At 40.1% G+C, this 26,062-nt stretch overlaps 1 protein-coding gene across 6 annotated transcripts in view; it reads left to right on the forward strand.

The window, feature by feature from the left end:
* Nucleotides 1-15,136, forward strand: part of RALGPS2 (Ral GEF with PH domain and SH3 binding motif 2) — a 199,989-nt gene extending 184,853 nt beyond the window's left edge. For all 6 annotated transcript variants that reach the window (XM_063428270.1, XM_063428273.1, XM_063428272.1 and 3 more), the window contains 3 exons: nt 7,458-7,563; nt 13,414-13,505; nt 14,547-15,136. In XM_063428270.1, the coding sequence (XP_063284340.1) occupies nt 7,458-7,563; nt 13,414-13,505; nt 14,547-14,576 (228 nt within the window). In that variant the 3' untranslated portion in view covers nt 14,577-15,136. The remainder of the gene's footprint in view (nt 1-7,457; nt 7,564-13,413; nt 13,506-14,546) is intronic.
* Nucleotides 15,137-26,062: the final 10,926 nt, after the last annotated feature.

Consider the following 26,062-nt stretch of genomic DNA (forward strand, 5'->3'; position numbering starts at 1 on the left):
CAGAACGCCGGCAAAACTGCCGAATTGCATCCTAACAGAATGAGCACTGTTTCTCCATTGGTGTTAGGATGCAATTCGGTACTTTGTTTGTATCGGAATTTCATTCTAATGAATGAAACTCCGATCCTATTCATTGCTGTGGCTGCATCTTGCAGCCGCTTAGTAGATAACTCCCTAATTCCCACGGTATCAGGGAGCTATCTACTAAAAGGCTGAAAGACCTGAATTGGTCTTTCAGCCAACTTTACTAATACTAAGTAAAGATTACTTAGTATTAGTAAATAATATGCCCCTACTCGCTATACCGCGAGTAGGGGCATGTCTAGTAAGCAGTGAGCAGCCTGTGGCTGCTCACTGTAAAAAAACAAAAAAAAACAATAAACACCCCCCCTCCCCTGCGCGTGGGTTAAAGATGGGGGGGGACCTACTGTCCCCCCCCCCGGCCCCCACCCCTGCGCGGTGGGTGGGGGCCCTAATAAAAACAATAAAAGGGGGGGGAACCTACTGTCCTCCCCCCCGGCCCCCACCCCTGAGCGGTGGGTGGGGGCCCTAATAAAACAATAAGGGGGGGGACCTACTGTCCTCCCCCCCTAGCCCCCGCCCCTGCGCGGTGGGTGGGGGCCCTAAATGACCCCCCCCCCCCCATCAAGGTGACTAGGGGTCCCAAGCCCCTAGTCACCCCCCACCCAAAACATTCTATCCCCTACCTACCCCCCTCACCCTAAAAATAGTGAGGGGGGAATAAAATAACTAACCTGTAAAAAAAAAAAAATTAAACTTGCCATTTGACGTCTTCTCTTTTCTAAATTCTTCTTACTTCAGCCCCCCAAAAGGCCAAATAAAAATCCATAAACCCGTCGCACTTTAAAAAAAAAAAACGAGCGCAAACAAAAATTAATCCATCTTCACCCATGGAGGGCACGCCGCGTACTGAGCTCCGCAGGGCGGGTCAAGGCTTATAAAGCCTTGCCCCGCCCTGCAATTAGGCTTAGAACACAATGATTGGTTGGTTTAAGCCAATCAGAGTGCTCTGTGTCATTTTACACAGCGTGGGAAAATTCAAAAGAACTTTCCCACGCTGTGTAAAATGACAGATCACTGTGATTGGATGGTTTTCAAGCCATCCAATCACAGTGCTCTGCGTCATTTTACAAGCGTGGGAAAATTCCAAAGAACTTTCCCACGCTTGTAAAATGACACAGAGCACTGTGATTGGATGGATTTCAAACCATCCAATCACAGTGCTCTGTGTCATTTTACACAGCGTGGGAAAGTTCAATTTTCCCACGCTGTGTAAAATGAGACAGAGCACTGTGATTGGATGGCTTGAAATCCATCCAATCACACTGCTCTGTGTCATTTTACAAGAGTGGGAAAGTTCTTTGGAATTTTCCCACGCTTGTAAAATGACACAGAGCACTGTGATTGGATGGCTTGAAAACCATCCAATCACAGTGATCTGTCATTTTACACAGCGTGGGAAAGTTCTTTTGAATTTTCCCACGCTGTGTAAAATGACACAGAGCACTCTGATTGGCTTAAACCAACCAATCATTGTGTTCTAAGCCTAATTGCAGGGCGGGGCAAGGCTTTATAAGCCTTGACCCGCCCTGCGGAGCTCAGTACGCGGCGTGCCCTCCATGGGTGAACATGGATTGATTTTTGTTTGCGCTCGGTTTTTTTTTTTTTTTTTTTTTTAAAGTGCGACGGGTTTATGGATTTTTATTTGGCCTTTTGGGGGGCTGAAGTAAGAAGAATTTAGAAAAGAGAAGACGTCAAATGGTAAGTTTAATTATTTTTTTTTTACAGGTTAGTTATTTTATTCCCCCCTCACTATTTTTAGGGTGAGGGGGGTAGGTAGGGGATAGAATGTTTTGGGTGGGGGGTGACTAGGGGCTTGGGACCCCTAGTCACCTTAATGGGGGGGGGGTCATTTAGGGCCCCCACCCACCGCGCAAGGGTGGGGGCCAGGGGGGGAGGACAGTAGGTCCCCCCCCTTATTGTTTTATTAGGGCCCCCACCCACCGCTCAGGGGTGGGGGCCGGGGGGGAGGACAGTAGGTCCCCCCCCCTTATTGTTTTATTAGGGCCCCCACCCACCGCTCAGGGGTGGGGGCCGGGGGGGAGGACAGTAGGTCCCCCCCCTTATTGTTTTATTAGGGCCCCCACCCACCGCGCAGGGGTGGGGGCCAGGGGGGGAGGACAATAGGTCCCCCCCCCTTATTGTTTTATTAGGGCCCCCACCCACCGCGCAGGGGTGGGGGCCAGGGGGGGAGGACAATAGGTCCCCCCCCCCCTTATTGTTTTATTAGGGCCCCCACCCACCGCGCAGGGGTGGGGGCCAGGGGGGGAGGACAATAGGTCCCCCCCCCCTTATTGTTTTATTAGGGCCCCCACCCACCGCGCAGGGGTGGGGGCCAGGGGGGGAGGACAATAGGTCCCCCCCCTTATTGTTTTTATTAGGGCCCCCACCCACCGCTCAGGGGTGGGGGCCGGGGGGGAGGACAGAAGGTCCCCCCCCCCCCTTATTGTTTTATTAGGGCCCCCACCCACCGCGCAGGGGAGGGGGCCGGGGGGGGGGGACAGTAGGTCCCCCCCTTATTACCATTTTTTTTTTACAGTGAGCAGGCTGCTCACTGTTTAGTGGACATGCCCCTACTCGCGGTATAGCGAGTAGGGGTATTGGGGAGATTTTAATCTCCCTTGTCCTATTATGGGGGTCATATTGACCCCCATAGAGTGAGGGGGGACATGGGGGGCTTAGGAAGTGGCGAGGAGCACTGCTCCCTGCCGCTTCTATAGTTACATATTACAAGGAGGGAGCTGCACGCCGGTAGCTCCCTCCTTGTAATAAACTGAGCGAACAAACTAACACTGATACACAGTGTTAGTTTGTTCGTCTGATTTTTTCTATTATTTCTATTCATTCATTCGTCTGTCTGATGAATGAATGAATAGATGAAATTCCCGTTCGCATGTCCAGGTGTTTCACTGGGCCTGTGCGGGAATCTCACAGTCTGTGTAGTGTGGGTAGATGACGTGTCCCACAGGGACTTCACCTACCCACACAAAGATGGCGGCGCCCTGACTAAAGATCGGGGCAGAAGATAAAGAATTAAAAAGAGGTAATGTGGGGGGCTTAGGGGCATTTGGGGGTGACTAGGGGGTCGATTGGATGTAGTGGAGGCGGGAGGGGGGTTAAAAAAAAAACGGGATTCGGCATGACAGTGCCGCTTTAAGTACTACATACTTCAAAATGTGACATTCACATACCACTTTAAAATAATTTTTGAGCTGCAAGGTTTTGTATAGACGACTTCAAACAATCATAACATAATATATGCTACTCTTCAGATTTAGCTCCATAAAAATGTGACTAGGTAGCAATCAAGTAACAAAAGCCAAGGCATATGGACTTAACCGATCGGTATCCATACAGATATTGAATTGATGGAATGAGGGATTTTGCTGTATTGCCCCACTGCTTCTCCTGGTTTCTTCCCCTTTCACTCAAACTGGGAATGTTGGCAGGCCCAATGTATGACATCTAGACAAGTTGCAATTTCTGTTATTCACTAAAGTGTGAACTGTTGGCAAGTCAAATATAATTTAAAGTTTTAGGGCAAGTTGAAAAAATAATATTCACATAAGCTATATTTTCAGTTTTGGTATTTTGGCCTGAAATTCTTTACAATTCCCATTTTAGTAAATAACCATATGTGAGCATTCTATTCTTCCCTTATGTCACCAGCCATACTGTGTACTACAAGTTAAAAACACTCTAGAATTTAGTGTGCAAACTCCAGGAGCTGGGTAGTAGCTAATGGCTGTAGTACTATGTATGGAAATCATAGAAGATATAGAACAGTTGAATAAAGTTTGTGGAATAAAATAGGTCAAATTAATATGCACTGTGCCTTTAAGTGCTAGATTTCTATAACTTACCAGGAAAGGTTAAAGGATCTTAACATGTATAGCTTGGAGGAAAGACGAGACAGGGGGGATATGATAGAAACATTTAAATACATAAAGGGAATCAACACAGTAAAGGAGGAGACTATATTTAAAAGAAGAAAAACTACCACAACCAGAGGACATAGTCTTAAATTAGAGGGACAAAGGTTTAAAAATAATATCAGGAAGTATTACTTTACTGAGAGGGTAGTGGATGCATGGAATAGCCTTCCAGCTGAAGTGGTAGAGGTTAACACAGTAAAGGAGTTTAAGCATGGGTGGGATAGCCATAAGGCTATCCTAACTATAAGATAATGCCAGGGACTAATGAAAGTATTTAGAAAACTGGGCAGACTAGATGGGCCGAATGGTTCTTATCTGCCGTCACATTCTATGTTTCTATGTTTCTATACGTGTGTTATGCCTTTAAGTGCAATAAGGGATCATGGATAAAAAAAACTGATAGATAGAAAGGGGAGGTGGATAAAGTAAGGTAAAAGAAAAAAGGAGGAAATAGATAAAAAGAAAAAAATTAGAACGAAACGGAAAAGGAAAGTTGAAACATAAATGTTGGTGGAATGAAGAAAGATAATAAAATGAAATATGATAAGAAAAATAAATTGAACTCCTGGATAGGTATGTAGCCAAGATGTGCAGAGCAGGTGTCTTAATCCCCAATGCAGTGTGGGGTAGATCATGCCTGTTCCAAATAGTATACTTTGTAGTATCAAAGATAAAAGTATCCAAATGTTAAGCAATACAGTACATGGAACTGTTAGCTTAGGCGATATAAACAATGTATCGCTATAGACTGAAGCAATAAAAACTGGATATGTTTATCCAAAAAAACAAACTCTGTACTATGTCTAGTTTGTCACAGCATGACTGATATTACGCTACATTCAGTCTGTTGGGGAGACCATCAGTATCAGTTAAAGAAGCTGTGAGCGAATGAACATGAGGGGTTTAATTCCTCCTAGAAATGAGCATATGTGTTATAATCAGCCCTATGGTGGCTAAAACTGTTCATAAACACTACATGATGGAATAGCCTGAGAGGGGAAACATACATAATGAATGTATCAGCTAAGATAGCTTTCCATGGTTCTCTTTTTGGCTTATATAATGTATTAAAAAATTAAGAATTTAAAGGGACACTTTAGTCACCAAAACAACATTACCTTTTAATGAAGCAGTTTTGGTGTAAAGATCCCCGGAGCCTTGCTGCTCAATTATCTGCTACTTAGGAGTTAAATCACTTTATTTATACAGCCCTTGTCGCACCTCCCTGCATGTGACCTACACAGCCTTCCTAAACACTTCCTGTAAAGAGAGATCTAATGTTTAGGACTCCTTTATTACACAGGCTGTTTAATTTAGAATTTCTTATCTCCTGCACTGTTAATAGCTTGCTAGACCCTACAGGAACCTCCTGTGTGTGATTTAAAGGTTTAAATTACAGAACAGTAGATAAACACTTCTAAATGAAACACACTGTACTTATTAAAAACAGAACCATTTTTTTTTATGTGAGTCACATCTGAGAAGTTCCCAGATTTGTGGACAGGGGTTGTTAGAGAGAGAAAGGATGTTTTAAATATCCACATTATAGTTATCGTTTAGATGGTGCGAACGTATTCCCCTGAGCTTTGCAATTATACATTTAGGATACCTAGCAGCATATAAGTGACAGATAAAATACATTTGAGAAGAGATGAAGAAAGCTCTGCTTCACTTACAATCTATTAGAAAGAGACACTAATTGCACAGGTTGGCTATTAAATGCACTGCAGATACAAACGGACTGAAAGATGCTTTGATATAGTTTGATCCTGCATACCAGTGGGAAACCCGAAATTCATCACATTTAGCATTTGTTTCAGTATGTATAAGATTCCATGGGGGAGATTTATCAGTGTGTCCTCTCCTAAAATGTCTTAAGTGGTAATCACCATGGAAACCAGATGAACAAGCAGGCACTGTCCATTGCAGACTCCAACCTTTTACATTTTTGCACTACTTTTTTAGAAAAGAAGACTTTTATAAAGGTCACCCAATGTATTATAATGTCTAGTGTACCTGAAATGAATCTGTCTATATTAGTTGGCATGTTATCTTGGTATTGGGCTTTGTGTAGAATGTTGTACTCCTTTTTATTCAGCAATAACTAAAGTGCAAGACTGTAAGGGAAGGATTTATGTCTGCAATATTTCTCCTCCATTTTGCTCCCCTTTAAGCCTGAGTTGTTTTGGCTACACCGCGTACATTGGCACTCTTACAGTATAATCAAGCTATTGCTTGCTCTGTGGGAGATCAAATCTGTTTCTCTTTAGTCTGTTGTTAATAAAGAAAAATATATATCATGTGGAAATGTTCCGTGCTTCACAGCAAAGTATGGAATGACTGGAATTGTTTAAAGAACTGTATGATTAAAGAAAACAAACTACACATTCGGTTTGTGAGTGTTTAGACAGATAGTACAGTCGGTCACCTTGTTAATACATCTGAGTTCTCTGGCAGCATATCCGTTAATTATCAAATCCTGTTTTGTCTTTCTTATTACCAGTTTCCTGTTGGTGCTTTAATTTAAAATTTAATTTGCTGAATTTTGACAGCAGATATTAAAGGTCATTAAAGATCCAGATTAAGTCATATAGCATATTCTTGGAGCCATGAAATGATTTAACCCAGGTTAATTAACCACACATCTACAGCCTCACTATGTCTGCACAATGCAGTATATACCACTGCTGCTCTGCGTGCACAAAAAATGCTATTACCCTTTAACAAAAGTTAAAAAAAAAAACGTAATGTTCCTTAGCAATGAATTATGTATTTGTGTTGTGTGGTTAGATGACTTTGATATTTTTGACAAAAACCAAAAGGTCAAAACTATTTTTTTGAGTGGACGAGAAGGCAGATAAAATAATAATGACAATAATGGTATTGATATTGTTTATTTTCGCTTAAATTTGCTTCACTCGGTGTGTTAATGTCTAAACAAATAGCTTGTAGAAATAAAAAAAATAATTTTGAAATTACTTCCCAAAGCAGCAATTGGGATCGAACTTATTGCTTCCAGTCCTGATGCTTTTAGCCTCTATTCTTTTTTTGTTGTTGAACTTTTTAGCGCTATTGGGAAATAAATGTGTGCCTGTAAATGTAGAACTGAATAAGTAATTATTTCTTTGGGTAGATCTACCTAATGCACTGTACATAATGTGCCTGCGTGTGGTTTGCCAGAACACATATTTTGACACTGAAAATGCTTGTGCACGTGATCAATGAAAAACTCATATGTCAATTATAATTACAACTAAATGTCAACACCCAGACATATCCGTTTCTACAGGAAACCAATTATGCAGAGTAGCCAGAGATTTGGATCTCACGCTGAGTGTACTCCTCACCTCCAATTGAATTTTATCACCATCAGTTGTTATCAGTTTGATCCAGTGACCTGTTGCCTATTTCTATATTTGATTACTTTATTATATATTCTAGTTCAAATCCACATCAACAAAAAATGTATCCGTATTGGGCTGGATGGTGATGATGGCTGACGACCCTGAACATCCTGATCTCTTTCTATTAACAGACTCTGAGAAGGGTAAGTGATTGGCTGAGAATAGTAGGTGTCTAGTCTCAAAATCACCCACAGTTAGTGAAGGAAGTCCTTAATTAAACTGTCTCATTGTCACATGTGCTGAATTTGTATGCTTGTGTATACCATGCGTTGTGCTTGATGTAAAGAGAGCAAAAAGCAAGTTGCAGGAGAGTGCTGAGAACAGACAACCGCTCAATTACCCTGCCCTTCAGTTGGTCCCCGCCCAGTTCTCAATCTGTTTTTAGCTCATCTTGTGCCATTACAAAAAGAACCAGGGCCATTGGCATATGAGACTGACTCCACCGAACAGGGCAGAACAGATCCAAAATGCATGCCGGCTCTCTCTGCACATGCTTGATGTATGCATTTATATTGGATCGGTCCGTTAACATTTTTGTGGAACCACAACCTTTTATTAATCTAACAGAGAATGTCCTTTAACAAAACGGATAAAGTGATTAGGATATAAGGACAGGTGGAGGTAAAAAGTACAGCATAAAGAGAGTGATATCATTATTCTGATACTAACCAGTGGGTTAAAAATGCCATGGGCGTGTGGAAATTCAGCCATTGACCCTACACTGCCTGTGAGGATTCTTACTGGTCACTACGGTTTGAAAGTAGCAGCTTACTGAAGGAACACTTCTGTCACCTACATAACTTAAAGGGTAGCATAACACTCCAGGTAGCATTACAACTACATCACAATGAAGTAATCATGCAAAGAAGTCCCAAGCACCATCTTACCTAAAGGGGTTAAACGAACGGTTTAACTGTAAAGTCTACAAGATCAAACTTTGATCTGAACTGCAGGGCAGAGTGATTGGATGCTGTCTTGCAGACTTGGGGGTTAAACAGCTCATTGTGATGAAGCTGTTATGTGCCTGGAGTGTCCCTTTAAGTGCTTTGTGATTGTAGCTCCATATTCATGCTGAGTTTGCCTGCCTATTCAAATTTCTTTAATTTTACTTAAAAGAAGAGAAATGCTTTGCAGCTCCCTGCAGCATAACTCCACCAAATTAGCCACAACTCCCTTTTCTCATTAAACATCTTCCTAATTGGGAGGTAAATAGTATAGCTCAACCAATGAGCGATAAATGTGAGCTAAACTGCTCACTTGACGATGCCCCCCTCTCATTATCTGTATATTATTTCAAAGCTTGGCTACTGGAAAAGGGGACAGAGAACAAAACGACCCTGATTGGCTGTGTTTTATCAGCAGCCACGCTCACAATGATCTCTCATTGGCTTCTATGTAAGGAAGCACCATGCACAAGGCGGAGTTACAATGCAGAAAGCTGCAAAACCTTTTGTTTTTTTTCTTCTTTAAAAATAAAGATAAATGTTGTCCCATATGGTGATGTGGAAAAGCCTCCACTACTGATACCGGAGAGATGGAAATTCCTAAGCAGTCAGGGCTTAGCTCCGTGGCTGAGAGCATCAGCTAATCCAGGCTTCCTCAAACTCTGGCCCTCCAGATGTTGCTGAACTACAACTAACATGATTCCATGAATGAAATAGATAGGCTGAGAATCATGGGAGTTGTAGTTCAGCAACATCTGGAGGGCCGGAGTTTGGGGAAGCCTGAGCTAATCTGTCAGTTGTAGCAACCATCAGCACTCCAGATGTTGTGGACTACTCTCGTAATTAAAGCGATTTATGCTGGCAAAGTATCGGTGGAGATGTAGTCCACAGCATCTCTAGTGCCGAAGGTTACCTGCTCCTGTAATAGGTTAACATATTAGATTAACATGTATTAATGTTAACTTAATATATGTTAACATGTTATATAATCTCTCTCTCTCTCTCTCTCTCTCTCTCTCTCGGTAGATAGATAGCTAGCTATATCTATCTAGATAGCTATATATATAGATATAGACCAAGAAAAATCAGCACTCCCAGGGTTTTTCCAAAACAAAATGTTATGTCTTTATTCCAACAGTCAACGTTTCAGTTCCACTCAGGAACTTTCTTCAGGACAGAATAGTATTCTGTCCTGAAGAATATTCTGGTATTCTGTCCTGAAGAAAGTTCCTGAGTGGAACTGAAACGTTGACTGTTGGAATAAAGACATAACATTTTGTTTTGGAAAAACCCTTGGAGTGCTGATTTTTCTTGGTCTATATCTATTTCAGTGCAATCGAGCCCCGGGTCCACATTCATGTAAGTTGGAGTGCAAGGCTTTTTTCTTTTTTTATATATATATAGATATATATAGATATATTGTGTTGGTTTCTTATGTCAGTTTTGTTCACATTAACAGGAGAAAAGTAAAAACAGAGAGAGCTGGTCATGCTTGGCTTCCAGATTTTATTAATCACATAGTAAAATCTTTATATAATCCAACTGCAGGTCTTGTAGTCTAGAAACCTCACATACCTGCCAGATATCTTGCGTTTTACATACACATTCTACTTTTGGCAGTTGGCCTTATTTGTTAGCTCTTGGCCCTAATGTAATTGGCTCAAGATGTTATTTAGACAGTTCACTAGAGCAATGAACACCCACTTCTCATTACAGAACAGATTCTAATTCAGCCTGTTATTCTATTGCTTATTGGCATTATCTCTGTACCAGGAAGGATAAATTAAAGAAAAAGTGGAAGCCGCAAAATCAGTAGAGCTCCCCATCCTTCCGTTTAAGACTATTTTGATAGTAAACCGGGGGGCTCTACCTGATGCCCGGATAATGTCTCTCCTTGGCTGTATTGATAATACAGAATTTACATTTCCTCATTATCAATGTAGATTTCATGTAAGCTGAACTACATTGACTGTCTGAGACTGCCAACTCACTCTCCCTCCTAAACTGGTCAACAGTGTCTGGGCACAACCATTACAAGTTTTTTTGTTTTTTTTTTATAATACAGTGGTACCTCGGTTTGTGAATTTAATGCGTTCTCCGAGACTTTTCTTATTGTGAAAAATTTGTAAACCGAAACTTGGTTTCCCATAGGAATGCATTGAAACCAAATTAATCCGTTCCAGAGGGAAAAAAAGTCAAAATAACTGGCATGAAAACCAACCCACAATGCATAACGCACAGTAAAAGGCATGCGAGTGACGAAGCTCAGCTCCCTACATTTCCACCGCTTGAGAAATGCACTAAAAAAGTTCCAAAAACTCAATGCAAAAAACGCTCCAACACAAACACTCGACGCCACGTGCTACCCACAGACTCCAGCATGCACGGGGGTGGTGCTATAAACCTCCCAGACGCAATGCATCCTGGGGAAACTTGCTTCGTATTGCGAGAAAAAAAAATTGTAAACCCTATGCATTTTCAATGAGTTTTCATTTGTAAACTGAAAATTATGTTAACCGAGGTACCACTGTATAACATCTCAAAATTTGCTTGGAACAAAACTGGCACTGGCCACTGAAATCTGAATGTACTTAATTGTAATTTCTAGTAAACAGATGCCCTCTAGTTGTCTCTTACATTGTCTTGCCCCTTGTATGTCATTGTTTGAGTATATTTTCCTAGTGTAAATGTAAATTACTACTGTGCATTCAGGAAATATTCAGACCCCTTTTTTTCAAATATTTTATGTTGCAGCCTTATGCTACAGTTATTTAAATTGTTTTTGTGACACTAATTTATTTATACATATATAGTTTTTGTTTTATAATTAGTGAGTTATAAATATATTACTCACTAATTATAAAGCAAAAACTGTTTACTGGCACCATTGCAAATATATTAAACAAAAAAAATGAAATATCACTTTGACATAAGTATTCAGGCCCTTAACTCTTGGCAGTGATTACAGCCTCAAGACCTTTTTTTGGTATGATGTGACACACTTTGGACATCTGGATTTAGGGATTTCCTGTCATTATGTATACAGTCATAATCTGGTCTCTCCAGAGATAGTTTCAGGCTTTGGCTAAGTCACTCAAGGACATTCACCAAGTGTTACCTATGCCACTCTTGCATTGTCTTGGCAGTGTGCTTATGGTCAATCCTGTTCGAAGATGAACCTTTGGTCTAGTCTGGGGTCCTTGGCACTCTGGACAATGTTTTTTAAGGATATGTTCTGTATTTTGCTGTATTCAGCTTTTACTCAACCCTAACCAGTCTCCCAATCACGGTCATTGAAAATCAACCCCAAAGTATGAAACCACCACCTCCACATATTTCACAGTTGGGATGGTACTACACAGCTAATAAGCTATGACGTTTTGAATTTAGGCCACAGTACAGTCTTTATTTCCTCAGAGAATCTTGCTTCTCACAGTCTGGAGGTCCTTTTGGAGGGTTTGGTTTTTTTGTATGCAAATTTCAAGCAGGCTTTCATGTGTCTTGCAATGAGGAAATGTTTCTTTCTGGCTAATCTGTCATAAAGGCCAGATCGGTGGAGAGTTGCAGTAGTGATTGTTCTCCAAGTTTTTCCCATTTCAACATCACATCTGTGGAGCTCACCCAGAGTGGTCATCTCTTACCAAGGCCATTTCCCCCCTATTTCTCAGTGATGGCCAGCTTTAGGAAGAGTCCAAACTTTTTCCATTTTAGAATTATGGAGGCTACTGTGCCTTCAATGCAGCTGAAATTGTTTTTATAGCAATTCCCAGATCTATACCTGAATCCAATCATGTCTCTGAGCTCCAGAGGCAGTTCTTGTGACTTCAAAGCTTGGTTTTTGCACTGATATGCATTTACAGCTGTGGGACCCTATATTGACAAGTGTGTGCCTATCCAAATCATAACCAGCCAATTTCCACATGTGGACTCCAATCAACGTATAGAAACATCTGAAATGTGTTGCATCTGAGCTAAATTTCAATTTTCATAGCAAATGATCTGAATACTTATGTCAATGTGATATATCAGCATTTTATTTTGAATAAAATTGTAAAGTTTTCAAAAGAAATCAGATTTTTTGTTTTGTCAATATGGGGTATTGAGTGTAGACTGAAAAAATTATAAACAATTGTAGCATTAGGCTGCACCATAAAGTGAAAAAAAAATGAAGGGGTCTGAATACTTTCTGAATGCATTGTATTATCTTTCAGTATGTGGTAGCATCCCAAATTTCCGCTCCGTAATTTAATTTGCTTTATCTAAGTATCATTTTCTGGTCAGAAACCCTATTCTCTGTTAGGAAGAGTAAGAGACAGAACAGTGAGCTTCTAGTTGTGTGTGTCTGTAAGAGCCAGTTTTGGTAAAAAAAAAAAAAAAAAAAGACAAAAAGTGTCCTTATTTTAAGGATATTTCTGTTAATTTATTAATACAAAATGTTTATTGTTTTACTTATAAGATGTACAGTTTTTTATTTATAAAGCTTTTTTTTTATTTTTTATAAAAGGGTTACTCCAGTGATTTGAAGTGGTGATAGTGCCTGGAGGCTGTATGTGCAGTGTGTCTCTAAGAAAAGCTGAACATATGGATTATAACCCCTTTGCTGTCGAAGGTGTAACTCCACCTCCAGCAGCATCATTGGGGTGTCATCAGCCAGCCTAAAACTAGAGTTGCTGGCTGGTTTGTTGTGACATCTGTGCAATTTTCAGCCATTGGTTGTGAGCATTCAGCTGACACTCACAGCCAATGAATGGCAATGGCTGCATCTTCCATCTCTGCAGAAGCTAAGAGCATGTCACCAGACCACCAGGAAGCTTTAGAGTCCAGTGTGAACCCAGTTAACGGAGCAAACTGTTGCCAAGTGGTTTGCCTCATTAGCGAGGAACCGGGCCAGTGTACTCCTGGCATCATAACCACTACAGCAGACTGAAGTGGTTATGATGATTGGAGTAACCCTTTAATGTGCATTGTTTGTGCAGTAGTTTTAATGCATTCTCTGCTCTTACTATTCTGCTTGTTTCTTTTTCAAAATATACACTTTTCATTTTATAGGAAACTCATACAAATTCCAGGCCGGTAACCGAGTAAACGCCATGCTATGGTTTAAACATCTTAGTGCTGCTTGCCAAAGCAACAGACAACAGGTGAGAAATGTTGGGTTTTAGTGGCTAGTTATAGAGCAGCAGTTTTGTTAATTCATTGTTTTGGTTTGTAATGGTTTTTACTTGGTAGCTATATTTGCAGTAAAATATGCAACACACTTTTATGTGAGTTTATGTAGTTTGTAGACTTTGCAGGAATCCAACTAGACAGCACATGATCCTACATCATTAATCTAATCAATGCAGCTTTCCCTCCAACTCAGCATGGCATCCACCAGGCTGATGTCACCAGTTAGTCATTTGTCCTATTCCTACTGATGGCCAGTACACTGGCCAGTAATTCTATTTCACAGCAACATTGTATGCCACCTTCTAAGAGATACGTATTTATAGGCTTGAATACCTTCTTGAGGATCCTTCTCCAAGCAGGGCAATTGTTCCTCAAGGTGCCAATACAATGGTGTTAGAAAGGAGTGATACAGCAACTGAAGTGCCCATTTGTACTGTGATGGACAGCAGGAGAACTGCCTGTCGAAGGGTTCCCCTGCTCGAACCTAACACTCAGTTATCAGAATAGAAGTTTATAATTTCAGTGACCGATGGTGAAGGACTCATTTATATATCACTGCTTAAAAATAAAATCAGATATTTGATGAACATGTAAAAAATTACAACAGAGACCCCCCTCAGCATAGGATCTACTTTTTATCCATTCATGATCATACATATTTCAAGCCAATGCATCAACATACTCCTTTTCTTGACCCACTTAGCATATATGTGAAGAAATTGGCTTAGTTTTCGCTCTCTGGTTTGCTGCTAATTAGTTACCCCCTCTCCTGATACTTTTGTTTTGGCTGTAGAAGGCACTGTTTTGTCTTTTTGTCCATTTAGTTGTCATGATTATATTTCTACACTTGGCACCATCTTTAATAAGAATGCAAAGTATGTTTGTGTACTCTGTGTGTTTATACTTACTGTATGCCCATAATAGCTTGGTAAGTATTGTACAAAAACTAGGCTAACACACTGACATTTTTTCTTTTTAGCCTCAAATAATGTTTTTCTGATTTGTCTACCCAGGTTCCTGCTAACCTGATGACTTTTGAGTGATGCACCTCTCACTAGGAGTGTCTTAAGATTGTGGAATATAACAAACCCCCTTTCTTAAGTCACAAACCTGAATGGCAGAGAGCAGAGGGGGATTGGAGTGATGAGCCATACTTTACAAGATTTTGCATCATTTTTCTTGGCAACAGCACCTTAGAGCAATGAACAAAACAGATTTAACTTGCAGCACTGACAACCAGAAGCAGGAAGCAAGCAACTTCTCATCACCACATCTGTTCATTTCCCTTGGTGGGAAATCAAGCAAACCTGAACATGTGGGCAGTATCAGCCATGGACCTCATATTGAGACAGCCTATGTATATACAGATAGATTTTTCTTTTCCTTAAACGTTTCACTGAACCAGTCTGTGCAAACCACTGCCTTAAAGACAAACAAAAAGAAATGTGTTGAACTTCAACACCAAATAGTGTGTGCAAGCGAGTGCATTCACATGTGTGTTACACAACATTTTGTGACTTTGAATTGAGTTTGTTTTTAACTTTGAATAACTGTCAGACTCACTGTTTGGAGGAGGGGAATGAATGTGGTCTTTTGTGGGGTTGTGTGTATATATTTTATATATATATATACATACTTATTGTATCAATTGGGTTTTCGCTTTTCTCTGGGAAATACCAAAGGTGATTGCAAGGGATAGAGTTTAATTCTGTACTTTAAGAGACGTGCAAGATTTAGAATGTGTTGGATTAGTGATGTGAATATGGTATAAAAATTATAGGTAGACGAAGCAACACTGTATACTACTGGTGCTGAACATTGTACGCAGGGGTAGTCACATGTAGCACCCCAGTCACAGTTAAACTATAGCACTCATGGTGATTTGCCTGACAGATTGTCTCAGCAGTAGTTTGTAGTGCACTTAGGGCTATAGACTACCAACCCCTGATTTAACGTTTGATAGGAACAAACGGTAAGTTGTACCCTGCTGAAAGCTACCAATATACACATTTGGATATTTGTTACACAGGGATAGGGATCGTTTTTGTCTGTAGTAAGTGTATCTGTGTGATTTTTTTTTTTTTTTGTTGTTGTTGTTGGGTACACAGAAATTTCCCACAAAACCAGCAGTATTATTCTGTTTAGTTTTTTTCATTTTTTTTTTTTTTTTTAAATATATAATTGTTTTAATTTTGTTTACGGTTTTAATACCTACTGCATTTTTTTGTTTTGTGTTTTTTTAATACCCAAGGCTGTTTATTGATACATCATAATAAAATTACATTAGCTAGTGCTTTGATGTGTTCTTTGAAATTGTAGATTATTCTAGTTTAGTTGAAGAAATAATCCTAATATTAATAATGATAGGAGGCTTCATATTTTATATTTTCTTTAGTGCTTCCAGAAACGCATAGAACCAGGTAACCAATAGAAAAACAGAATAACATTCAAAAGTCATTCCCTCTTTCTTCTGCAAAACTTAAACATACAGAAGTCTGTAGGAGAACTCTAAGGAGCTATAAATATAACGAGGTATTAACATGGGTAATAATCCCAAAATCAATGGCAAAGAATCAGCCAATAGAATTTACACTGAAAAAGAAAGTCACACTGGCAGGAAGAACATATGGCTGCAAATAGGTAATAAGCATCAAAATACATGTATATGGCACTTCTAAACAGCATAGTAAATATAACCATATGTGCAACTACACAGGAGATAAGCAGAATCAGACAGGTAAATATCAAACTGTAAATAATAATATCAGAAAAACTAGAATACAAATACCTTCAACCACCAAAAAGTATACAGAGGGTGAAACAAGAGAAGGGAAAATATTCACCTCCTGTCATTATTAAAATTAAGATTATTTCTTCACCTAGGCTAGAATAATCTACATTTTTACTACATGACAGGAGACCTCAAACTTGTTTGTTTTAACGCTCCGATAAAAGTGAAAAAGAAGCCGGAACTGGAACATATCTTGGCTAGAACAATCTGCTGATCGCAGGATGTCTTGTATCGAAAGGCCTGAAAAGTAAATGAAGCTGAATGGAATGTTTACCAGAGTAAGATACTCTGTAAAGAAAGAGGCCATCAAATCCAATTCACTAACGTAGCAAACATAATAGGGTTGAAAGGTTTAACATAAAGAATCAGAAGTTGCTCTGAGTGAGAAGCCTCAAGGAAGTGGTAGCCTGGATATACTGCTGAAGAACTTTTGACTACACAAAGCTTTGGTGTTAAGCAAAAAAAAAAAAAAAAAAAGGATAGAGAACCAGTCTGACTTCGTATGTCTGAAAATGGAGAAAACCACACCATCAAGATAAGAGTATTTCTGGCCTGGAGGACAAGATAGTCTGATACACCTTATTAGACAACATTACCAACGGGTCCTCACCTACCGGAACACCCTAAGAAGGAATATTGCAGCTAAAAATAGCAAGCAATGTTAATTGAGCAGTATGACATACCCCACGAAAAAAAGGTGAGAGAGAAAATTTAAGAAGGTGTAGACAGGTGCAGGAAAAGGAATCGATACCCCTATCCAAGCAAAAGAGAAAAATATTGTCTATATAAACAGTATATCGAATGCCATCACATTGAAGATGTTCAACCACTGGCTTGAGGATCTTGGTGAAGCACCAAGTAGCCAAGCTAAGGTCAAAAGGCAGACCGCAAAGGAACTAACAAAGTTGATTCCTCCAAATCATTTTTATTTCCGGGTGTATAGGAACTGACAGGTATGCATCCTTGAGACCCAATCGTGTAATCCAGCCTCTCTGTTGTAGGAGATAAATGCCCTCCTTTTGAAGTGCCTGTGTGTTGCAAAAACATTGAGTTCTATTAGACTGATAACCAGACAAAACTGTGTTTTTTTGTTGTTGTTTTGTTTACCAGGAAGAGACTGATTTCGACAGCTAGCCTTTTGAAATGTATTTTGTTCTTCTATTGGTCCCATGTTTCTATGTGTTTGCCGCTATTTTTTGAAGCCGTAAATAAAGTAAACAAATATGAAGCCTCCTGTCATGAAGTAAAACTACAGATCATTCATACTAATTCTTGGACAATACAATGTGGCTCAAAATGCTTTGATCATTTTTCAAAAATTGCAGTTTGGGACATTTTTGTCATATCCATGTGTCCAGAAAATATAGAAATTAGTGGATGTGCACAAGCAATATATACAAAAAATAACTGAATTCATTCCAAGCACACAAAATCAATAAAACTATTCCATTCATAGTGCTATGCTAAGATGGTAACATATTAGTAATAACCAAAATACAATACTGAAAGGCAACACTGCATATACATTGAAAATAACAAGTAACAATCTGCTCTGCAACACAAAAGGGCTCTTATCGCCTAAATGGTGAGCAACTCTCCAGGCAAAAAAAATGAAAATACAAAAGGAAATATTAAAGGACCGCTATAGTGCCAGGAAAATAAACGCATTTTCCTCTCCACCCCCTGCCGACGTCAAATCTGAATGCGCATGAGCGGCAAGAGCCACGTGCACATTCAAAGCGTCCATAGGAAAGCATTACTCAATGCTTTCCTATGGACGTCCAGTGTCTTCAGTTTCTCTGAAACTGCTATGTTTTTAGCTGCAGGGTTAAAACTAGGTGGACCTGGCACCCAGACCACTTCATTGAGCTGAAGTGGTCTGGGTGCATATAGTGGTCCTTTAAGTCCACCTACTATTAATCTAATGAGAATTATAGGCAAATATAGATGAAAGAATTTCAAAACCTTAATACCCCAGTATATTCCTGTGCCAACTGGGTCCTCAGTTCAGTGTTCTGGGCTCTTTGCCCTTCACATGTTTTTATTTGTTTCCTATTTTTAAAATATATATATATTACATTTTCGTGTGGCTTTTTTTATGTTGGATGTCAAAGACGGCAATTTCAGACATCTGTGACATTGTCCTATTTTCTCCAATTTCTTAAAAGAAAGGGTCTTCTTTATTTAAAGGCATTTCAACACAAACACTGTAACTACTCACTTATATAGTAAACACTGTAACGTAATTTTTTTTTTAAATTAATGAAACAGATTATCCCAGCAGTGGACACTCAGGCTAAGTTGCCAGAAGTGTCTTTAAATAGCAAGTATGCACAAGACACAATCCCCCCAATTTATATAGGCAGGCAAATTATCACCCTCTCCCCCCCCTTACCCTCTTTGTTTCCCCCTATTTAAAGACCACAACAAAGTAATAATAAAAAAGGACAGATTGAAAGGATAGGAAAGCAAACAGGGTGGGGGCACAACTAAGTATCCCTTGTCTGAATAAACACTATATAAGCTAAATATATAGTTTACAGTTGCATTATAATTAGTTTGTTACATTTCCTTTGATATTTAATCTATTTATTTGTCACATAAAGATTGTTTTTTCACAGCTAGGAGTAAATCGCTCCCGTGCAATTTTATCTTTAATTCCATTTAACAATTAATCGAGTGCTAGTGTGCTATTTGCCTTTGACACTGGGCTGGTCTTGGAACCTGATGTTTATTTCAATCAGCCTTTCACTCTAGGAATGAATTTTTATATTTTCTGTCAATGGTGGTTCCTCCTCTCACTCAAAGCTATTAGCGGATTACTTTTCCATAAACAACTGCACAAAATATACCTCACATGGCTGTAATGTATTTGTGGGAAAGAAAATTCGCTATATCAGCTGGTGGCCCACTACCATAACTTCTAGTAATATTTTTTTTTTTTTTGTCAGTATTGCATTGGGGTTCATGTATCTAGATTAGTTAATTTAGATGCTACACATTTGGTTTTCCATTATGGTTGTATTTGCACATTTGTAAATAACCATATATATTACCCTGAGGACACATTTATTTTTTTTACTTCGGTTAAGTGAGTAAAGCAAACATCACCTGTGTTGTTTATTTGCACTCCTTTACTTTTTTTTTTAATCAGCTGCTCCTTTACATTTTGTACAGTGTACCATGTAGCTAGCGTTTCAATAAATGGGATATGGCCGTCCATATATATATATTTTTTTTTTTTTGTCATCCTTTTTTTGACAAGCTCAGTATTCATTATAATGTATGTATGTGGAGTAAGTTACACGGTGCATTCCAAAACAGTATGACCCTGGTTATATCCCACAACTTTTCTGTACTTGATTATTTAAAGGGACTCTCTCGTGCCAGGAAAACAAACCCGTTTTCCTGGCACTGCAGGACCCTGTAGTGACCCCTCCCAACCCCCATCCCATGTTGCTGAAGGGGGTAAAACCCCTTCAGTTACTTTCCTGAATCCAGCGCCGATGCCCCTCTGCGCTGCGTCAGGCTCTGCCCATGCTCCTCCCCCACCGACTTTAGCCGGCGGGGGGGGGGTGACCTAATGTTCATGCGCGACAATGGCCGCACTAGCATTAGGATTTCCCCATAGATAAGCATTGTTCAATGCTTTCCTATGGGGATTCCAGCGACACTGGAGGTCCTCATGCATAGCGTGAGGACGTCCAGCGTCGTTTAAAACACTTGTCGTGTTTTAAGAACACGGAAGTCCCTTTAGTGGCTGTCTGATAGACAGCCACTAGAGGAGGACTTAACCCTGCAAGGTAATTATTGCAGTTTATACAAACTGCAATGATTACACTTGCCGGATTAAGGGTAATGGGAGTTAGCACCCAGACCACTATAATGGGCAGAAGTAGTTTGGGTGCCTGGAGTGTCCCTTTAATGGGATCTTACATGTATACCACACATGGTACAACTGTGACATTGCAGCTCATCTTGGATTGTATTTCCTTTCATCCCCAGTCATCTCTCATGCTGATGATTAATAAAAATTCAAGTTCAGTTGCTGGAGAGAAAAACACTGGTCCTTTCTCACACGCAAATATGGCCCCAAGGGTGATAACTGTGGAGTCTCAGGGAGGATTTGGGTCAGATCATCTTTCTGTAAGCTTGTTGAGTCTGTAAGTTTTACTGAGAAATAAATTATAACCAAAAATAAGTTGGCCATAGTGATTTTCAAGAAATGTTTGATGCACCACACTTTATAATGCTTTCAGGTTGAGGCTTTTAGTACATATTAATAAAATCCATAAAGAAGTGTCATTGGAAGCATAAATTGCATTCTTACAAAATGTTTCCTATTCAAAAAAGCCCTTGTAAATGTACGTTTTTAAAAATTGATATTCATATAATGATGTATTTATTTAGTATTTATTTTTTGTAGTTGCTGGTTCTAAAATTGTCACTCCTTCTCAAACTGCACATTTCTTAAAAGTTTACAAGATCAGCTTATTTTTGGATATAATTAAAGTGTTACAGAGCAGACAGTGACCATGCCAAAAGGCATAGAGCTTGCTCACTTATAGTAAGGTTAATGCTAGTGCCTTAACAAGTCCGTAGCAAGGAGGGGAGATATTAATACGTTGGGTAATGCTATCCGTTTGACAGATATGTTTAAGTCTTATTCTTTTTAAATGTCTTTCTGCTTACCTAATGTAACTGACACTGGGGAATAAGAAGATTGAGAGGACTGTGTACAGTACTGTTTGTCACTAGCACAAGTATTATCTCGATTTGTGACGAGCAGTGTCATTTAAATTGTATTTGCCAAATGGAAAGAGAACTGGGAGGGGCAGTAAACAAAGAGCACTTTTGTTTATTCTGAAAAATATATATTTCTTTTTAAACATTTTGCTGCCGGAGATCTAAAATGAGATCTAGAAGGCTATGCAGACCACAAGAGAGTTAATGTCCCCCCCACACTTCTCTTTTACATGGGAGAATTATGCATTATGAACTATGTCAGTGATGTGCTGTTCTCCTTACTCTAATTGTGTGTGGATACTTTGCTGAATGCACGTTTGTGTAAGTTACACTGTCCTGAAGTTATAATTTACTTTTGAAAATAAAATCTTAACTTAATGCTGGTGGTGTTTTGTTTTTTCTACAGCTTATAGTTATTTACTGAACTTTGAAAACTAATAGTTGTCAAATTTATTTTATATGTATACATCTCTATAGATCTCTTTTCTATAACTTTATTTCTCTCTCACTATAATTTATATTTTATTTTTCCAATTATTTGTTTCCCCCACTTTAGCAAGCCAGGAAGATTAAAGGCAGTGCCAAATTTCCACTCTAGAGGGCACTAGTAGCTATTTGAAATCTCAGCTCTGCTTCTTCTATTGGATCCTCACAAGGGAATACTTTATTGTTCAAATTGACCAACTGTTTGGACAGTCTGTCTTTAAAACGAACTATACTACGGATCTAACTTACTTAATTCTCTAGCTACTCATCTCTGCTTCTCAGTCTTATAAATTGTCAAAACCTTAACTTAGGCAAACGGCAGGAACAGCAGCTGCATTTCACTTGTCTCTCATGCAACATGTGTCTTGCTGCCAACCGTGGGAGCTTAATGCAAAACCTGTGAAGATCTGCACTGTGACATATTGCAGCTTTTCGTATCCATTGATTTAATGATGCCAGGTGCAGTACTTAGAAATAAATAAATTAAGCACAGGCCTGTTGCAGGAAGAGAGAGATGTGGATGCCAGGCCAATTCAGTATGCTGTAGCAGTAGCCAGGAAAAAAAATATTTCATATGTGAAGATGAAAAGCTATTTGTCGTATGCACTAAATAATGAAGATAAAAGTTTTATTTAGAGGTTAGTCTTATTCATAAATTGTGAACCATGTAGAAACTAGGGAAGATTGATACTCTTTTATACACTTGGAGCCATCATTTTAGAAGACCATGAGTTATAAAAGAGAGATAGATGTGATCATAGTATTTAGTGCTTTATTGCAAATCCCTTGCCTTAAGGGCCTGCAGACACGTAGACGACATTACTTTTTGGTTAGTGCTTTTCTTACCTAGCGAACTTCTCCGTGTGCACTGCAGCCAATTTAATATCCTTTCTTTTCTGGTACATGTTAAATATTTGTTCAGCTTTAATCATGTCAGATGATTGAAAAGAGCATACTTTTTTTTTTTGTTTTTTTTTTTAAATCCCTCTGCATGATGTGAAAGCCCTTTATGAGACAAGCTATACCCCTCTTCTGAAGAAAGCACATGCAGACCTCTGCCAATGGGCAGAGATAGGGATTGAAAATGAACCTCCTCCCCAGATTTCTCTATATCTTTCAGACCCTCTCACTACCTTTCCGCAAGCCAGACCTTATTTATCTGGCACCCCAAAGTTCGCAAAACAACCCTGGGACAATGAAAAGTTTTCCGAAACAAAACAAGTCGCAGATACTCTGGCAGTTGGTTGACCGTATAGTGCAAACATAGCCTTGATGAAGGGGTCTGGGATGTTAAAATGCGACAGAACTTCCCTCAGGTAATCCCAGGGGACCCTATCAAACACCTTCTCCGCATCTAAAGAGAGGAGCAAAGAAGGCATGCGAATAGATTTAAGATGATTAATCAAATTGATGAAACACCTGCGGCCATCCGGAGCCTGACGGTTCATAACGAAAACCCACCTGGTCTTTGTCAGATAGGGATGGAAGAAGTCGATTAAGTCTATTAGCTAAAATGTTTGATTAAATCTATGTGTCATTATTAATTAATGAAATGGGGTGAAAACTTGAGCAGACATTAGGTGTCTTACCAGGTTTAGGTAACGTGACCATTTGTGCGCACAAAGCCTGCCCCGGCATTCCACCTGTATTCCGATAATAATTGAATAAGTGACTTAAATGAGGGGTAAGAATGCCAGAGAATTACTTATAGTGCTAATCACTTTCTCATTATAAAGGCCTCCTGTTTTTGGAAGCTGTATGACACAAATTGAGGGTTCACTGAGAGCGGAGGAAGCTGAGTGCAAGAAATTGCCAGCCTCTAATGTACTACAACTTCTCTCTTGGTTGCTGGGAGATATAATATACATTTTTTTCAATGGGATAATGACACAATCCCTTGTTATACAGCTTTTGTAGAATAGTACTCCAATCAACCTCATCCAGTTGCTAACATCCCTAACTCTTGCCAAAAAACACACATCTCTATGAGATCCTTTGGACTGGAAATTTGTTGTCCATGCTTCTCCATGAGACGTATTTGATTGGACAATGCCCAGCCGTAACAATGAAGTAAGTGCTGGGAAAACCGGGTGCTCTTCGTTACTTGCACAGACCAGTTCTGCAGCTAATGACAGGTAAGATTTCAAGACAAAGGAAATATTTATGAACATTTTAGTTAGTGATTTTTTTTTAATGTGCATTAAAAAATATGCATTTTTTGGACACGGAGCACCTGCTTAAAGGGACACTATAGGCACCCAGACTACTTCAGCTCATTGAAGTGGTTTGGGTGCAGTGTCTCAGGTCTCTTAACCCTACATAACTAATTATTACAGGGTTTTTTGTTTTTTTATAAACTTCAATAATTAGCTTTGTGGGGTAATTCCGTCTCTAGAGGCTGTTTACCAGACAGCCACCAGAGGGACTTGTGCTGATGCTGGACGTCCTCAGTCTATGCATGAGGACTTCCAGCGTCACCGGCATCCCCATAGGAAAGCAGAAATCCTAATGCAAGCGCAGCCATTGCCACGCATGCGTATCAGGTATTCACCGCCGGCTGATGTCAGCGGGGGGAGGAGTGGAGGCGGCCCAGGTAAGCAACAGAAGGTTGTTTTTTTTGTTTTTGTGTTGTTGTTTTTTTAAAACCCTTTCTGCATCACGGGGGGAGGGAGGTGGGGACTATAGGGAGCTATACTGCCAAGAAAAACTGTTTTCCAGGCACTATAGTTTCCTTTTAAGATGCAGAATGCTTCACAATTTGTTTTGTTCAATTTTTTTTTTTATTTATTTTTTTTAAAAAGCATTGGATTGGCTGATATTGTCAAGGAGTCAGATCAGGGGCAGAGCCAGCACAAGCCAAATACAGCCCTGGCCAATCAATTTCCTCATAGAATCGAATCAATGTATCTCTATGAGGAACGTTCAGTGTCTCCATGCAGTGGGTGGAGACCAGTGATGTATCCTGGTTTTGTGCTGCCCTAGGCATGACAACTCGGGCCCCTCCCCTCCTAAATACATATACACACTCACTAACAGACACATACACTCCGTGTCAGGCACACACTTTCACTGATAGACACACATACACTAGCTAACAGACATACACACCTCCTATCAGACACACATACACACTCCCTAACAAACACACACACTCACAAACAGACACTCCCCATCCTCCCTACCTTTGGGAATGCTGGGGTGGATTATCACTTTCCCTGGGGTCCAGTGGGGCTGCTAGGCGGGCGGTGACTGCAGGCGGCAAGGGAGTACTAATCCTCCTGTTCAGCTCCCTCGCATGCCACGTAGTGATGCAGGAGCCGGAATGACGTCATATTCCGGCTCCGGCATCACTGCGGTGCGAGCAAGGGAGCTGAACAGGAGGATTAGTGCTCCCTCACCGCCCGCCCGGAAAGTTCCGCCGCTGCCAGCCTGGGGGGGGGTCCTGAGGTGGCCAGCTCCAGGGCACCCCAGGACAAGAGGCTGGCAAGGCATTTGCCAGGGCGATCGGGGGTGGCCAAAATAAAGCCGCCCCCCATAAAGTGCCGCCCAAGGCAAATGCCTTGTTTGCCTCGGGGTAAACACACCCCTGGTGGAGACACTGAATGTCAGTGCTCCACAGTGTGCAGCACTGCCCTTGGAAGCACCTCTAGTGGCCATCTGAGGAGTGGCCAGTGGAGGTATCCCTAGGCTGTAAAGTAAACACTGCCTTTTCTCTGAAAACAGTGTTTACTGCAAAAAGCCTGAAGGAACTGATTATACTCACCAGAACAAATGAAATAAGCTGTAGCTGATCTGGTCACTATAGTGTCCCTTTAACCCCTTAAGGACCAAACTTCTGGAATAAAAGGGAATCATGTCGTGTCCTTAAGGGGTTAAACTACAGCTCTCCCACCTGTCAATCAATTCTCAGCATAGACTGCTATGCCAAGAGTTAAGTGAAAGGAGCAGGAGAATCCTGTTTTCCTCTGCTCTAACAGTAGCTACAGTGCAGGCATTGTACCAGCAAGGATTATTCCCCCAAGTGATAAGCTGGAGGTATGATTATAAATAGTTTACAAAATCATTATTAGCGTTTTATATATTCAGCAGCGGATTACAGTTATTCAATAAGGATATATAACAGCAAGCACAGCCAAAACAAAATAATGGCAGATACAAGAGGTGAAGAGTAGTCTGCAATCAATCTGTTAGAGACTGCAGACAAATTTCAGCTGGAATTATATTTTCCCCAGGATCTGCATATGATATATATAATCCTGCATCAATTTACAATGCTATAGATTTTAATAAAAAATTGTACACTAGTTGTTAAAGGGACACTCCAGGCACCCAGACCACTTCTGCCCATTGGAGTGGTCTGAGTGTCAACTCCCACTACCCTTAACCCGGCAAGTGTAATTATTGCAGTTTTCATAAACTGCAATAATTACCTTGCATGGTAAAGTCCTCCTCTAGTGGCTGTCTACGAGAGGGACTTCCGTGTTCTTAGAACACGAAAAGTGGGTT

Source organism: Pelobates fuscus, chromosome 7, assembly GCF_036172605.1.
Source record: "Pelobates fuscus isolate aPelFus1 chromosome 7, aPelFus1.pri, whole genome shotgun sequence".
Taxonomy (NCBI): domain Eukaryota; kingdom Metazoa; phylum Chordata; class Amphibia; order Anura; family Pelobatidae; genus Pelobates; species Pelobates fuscus.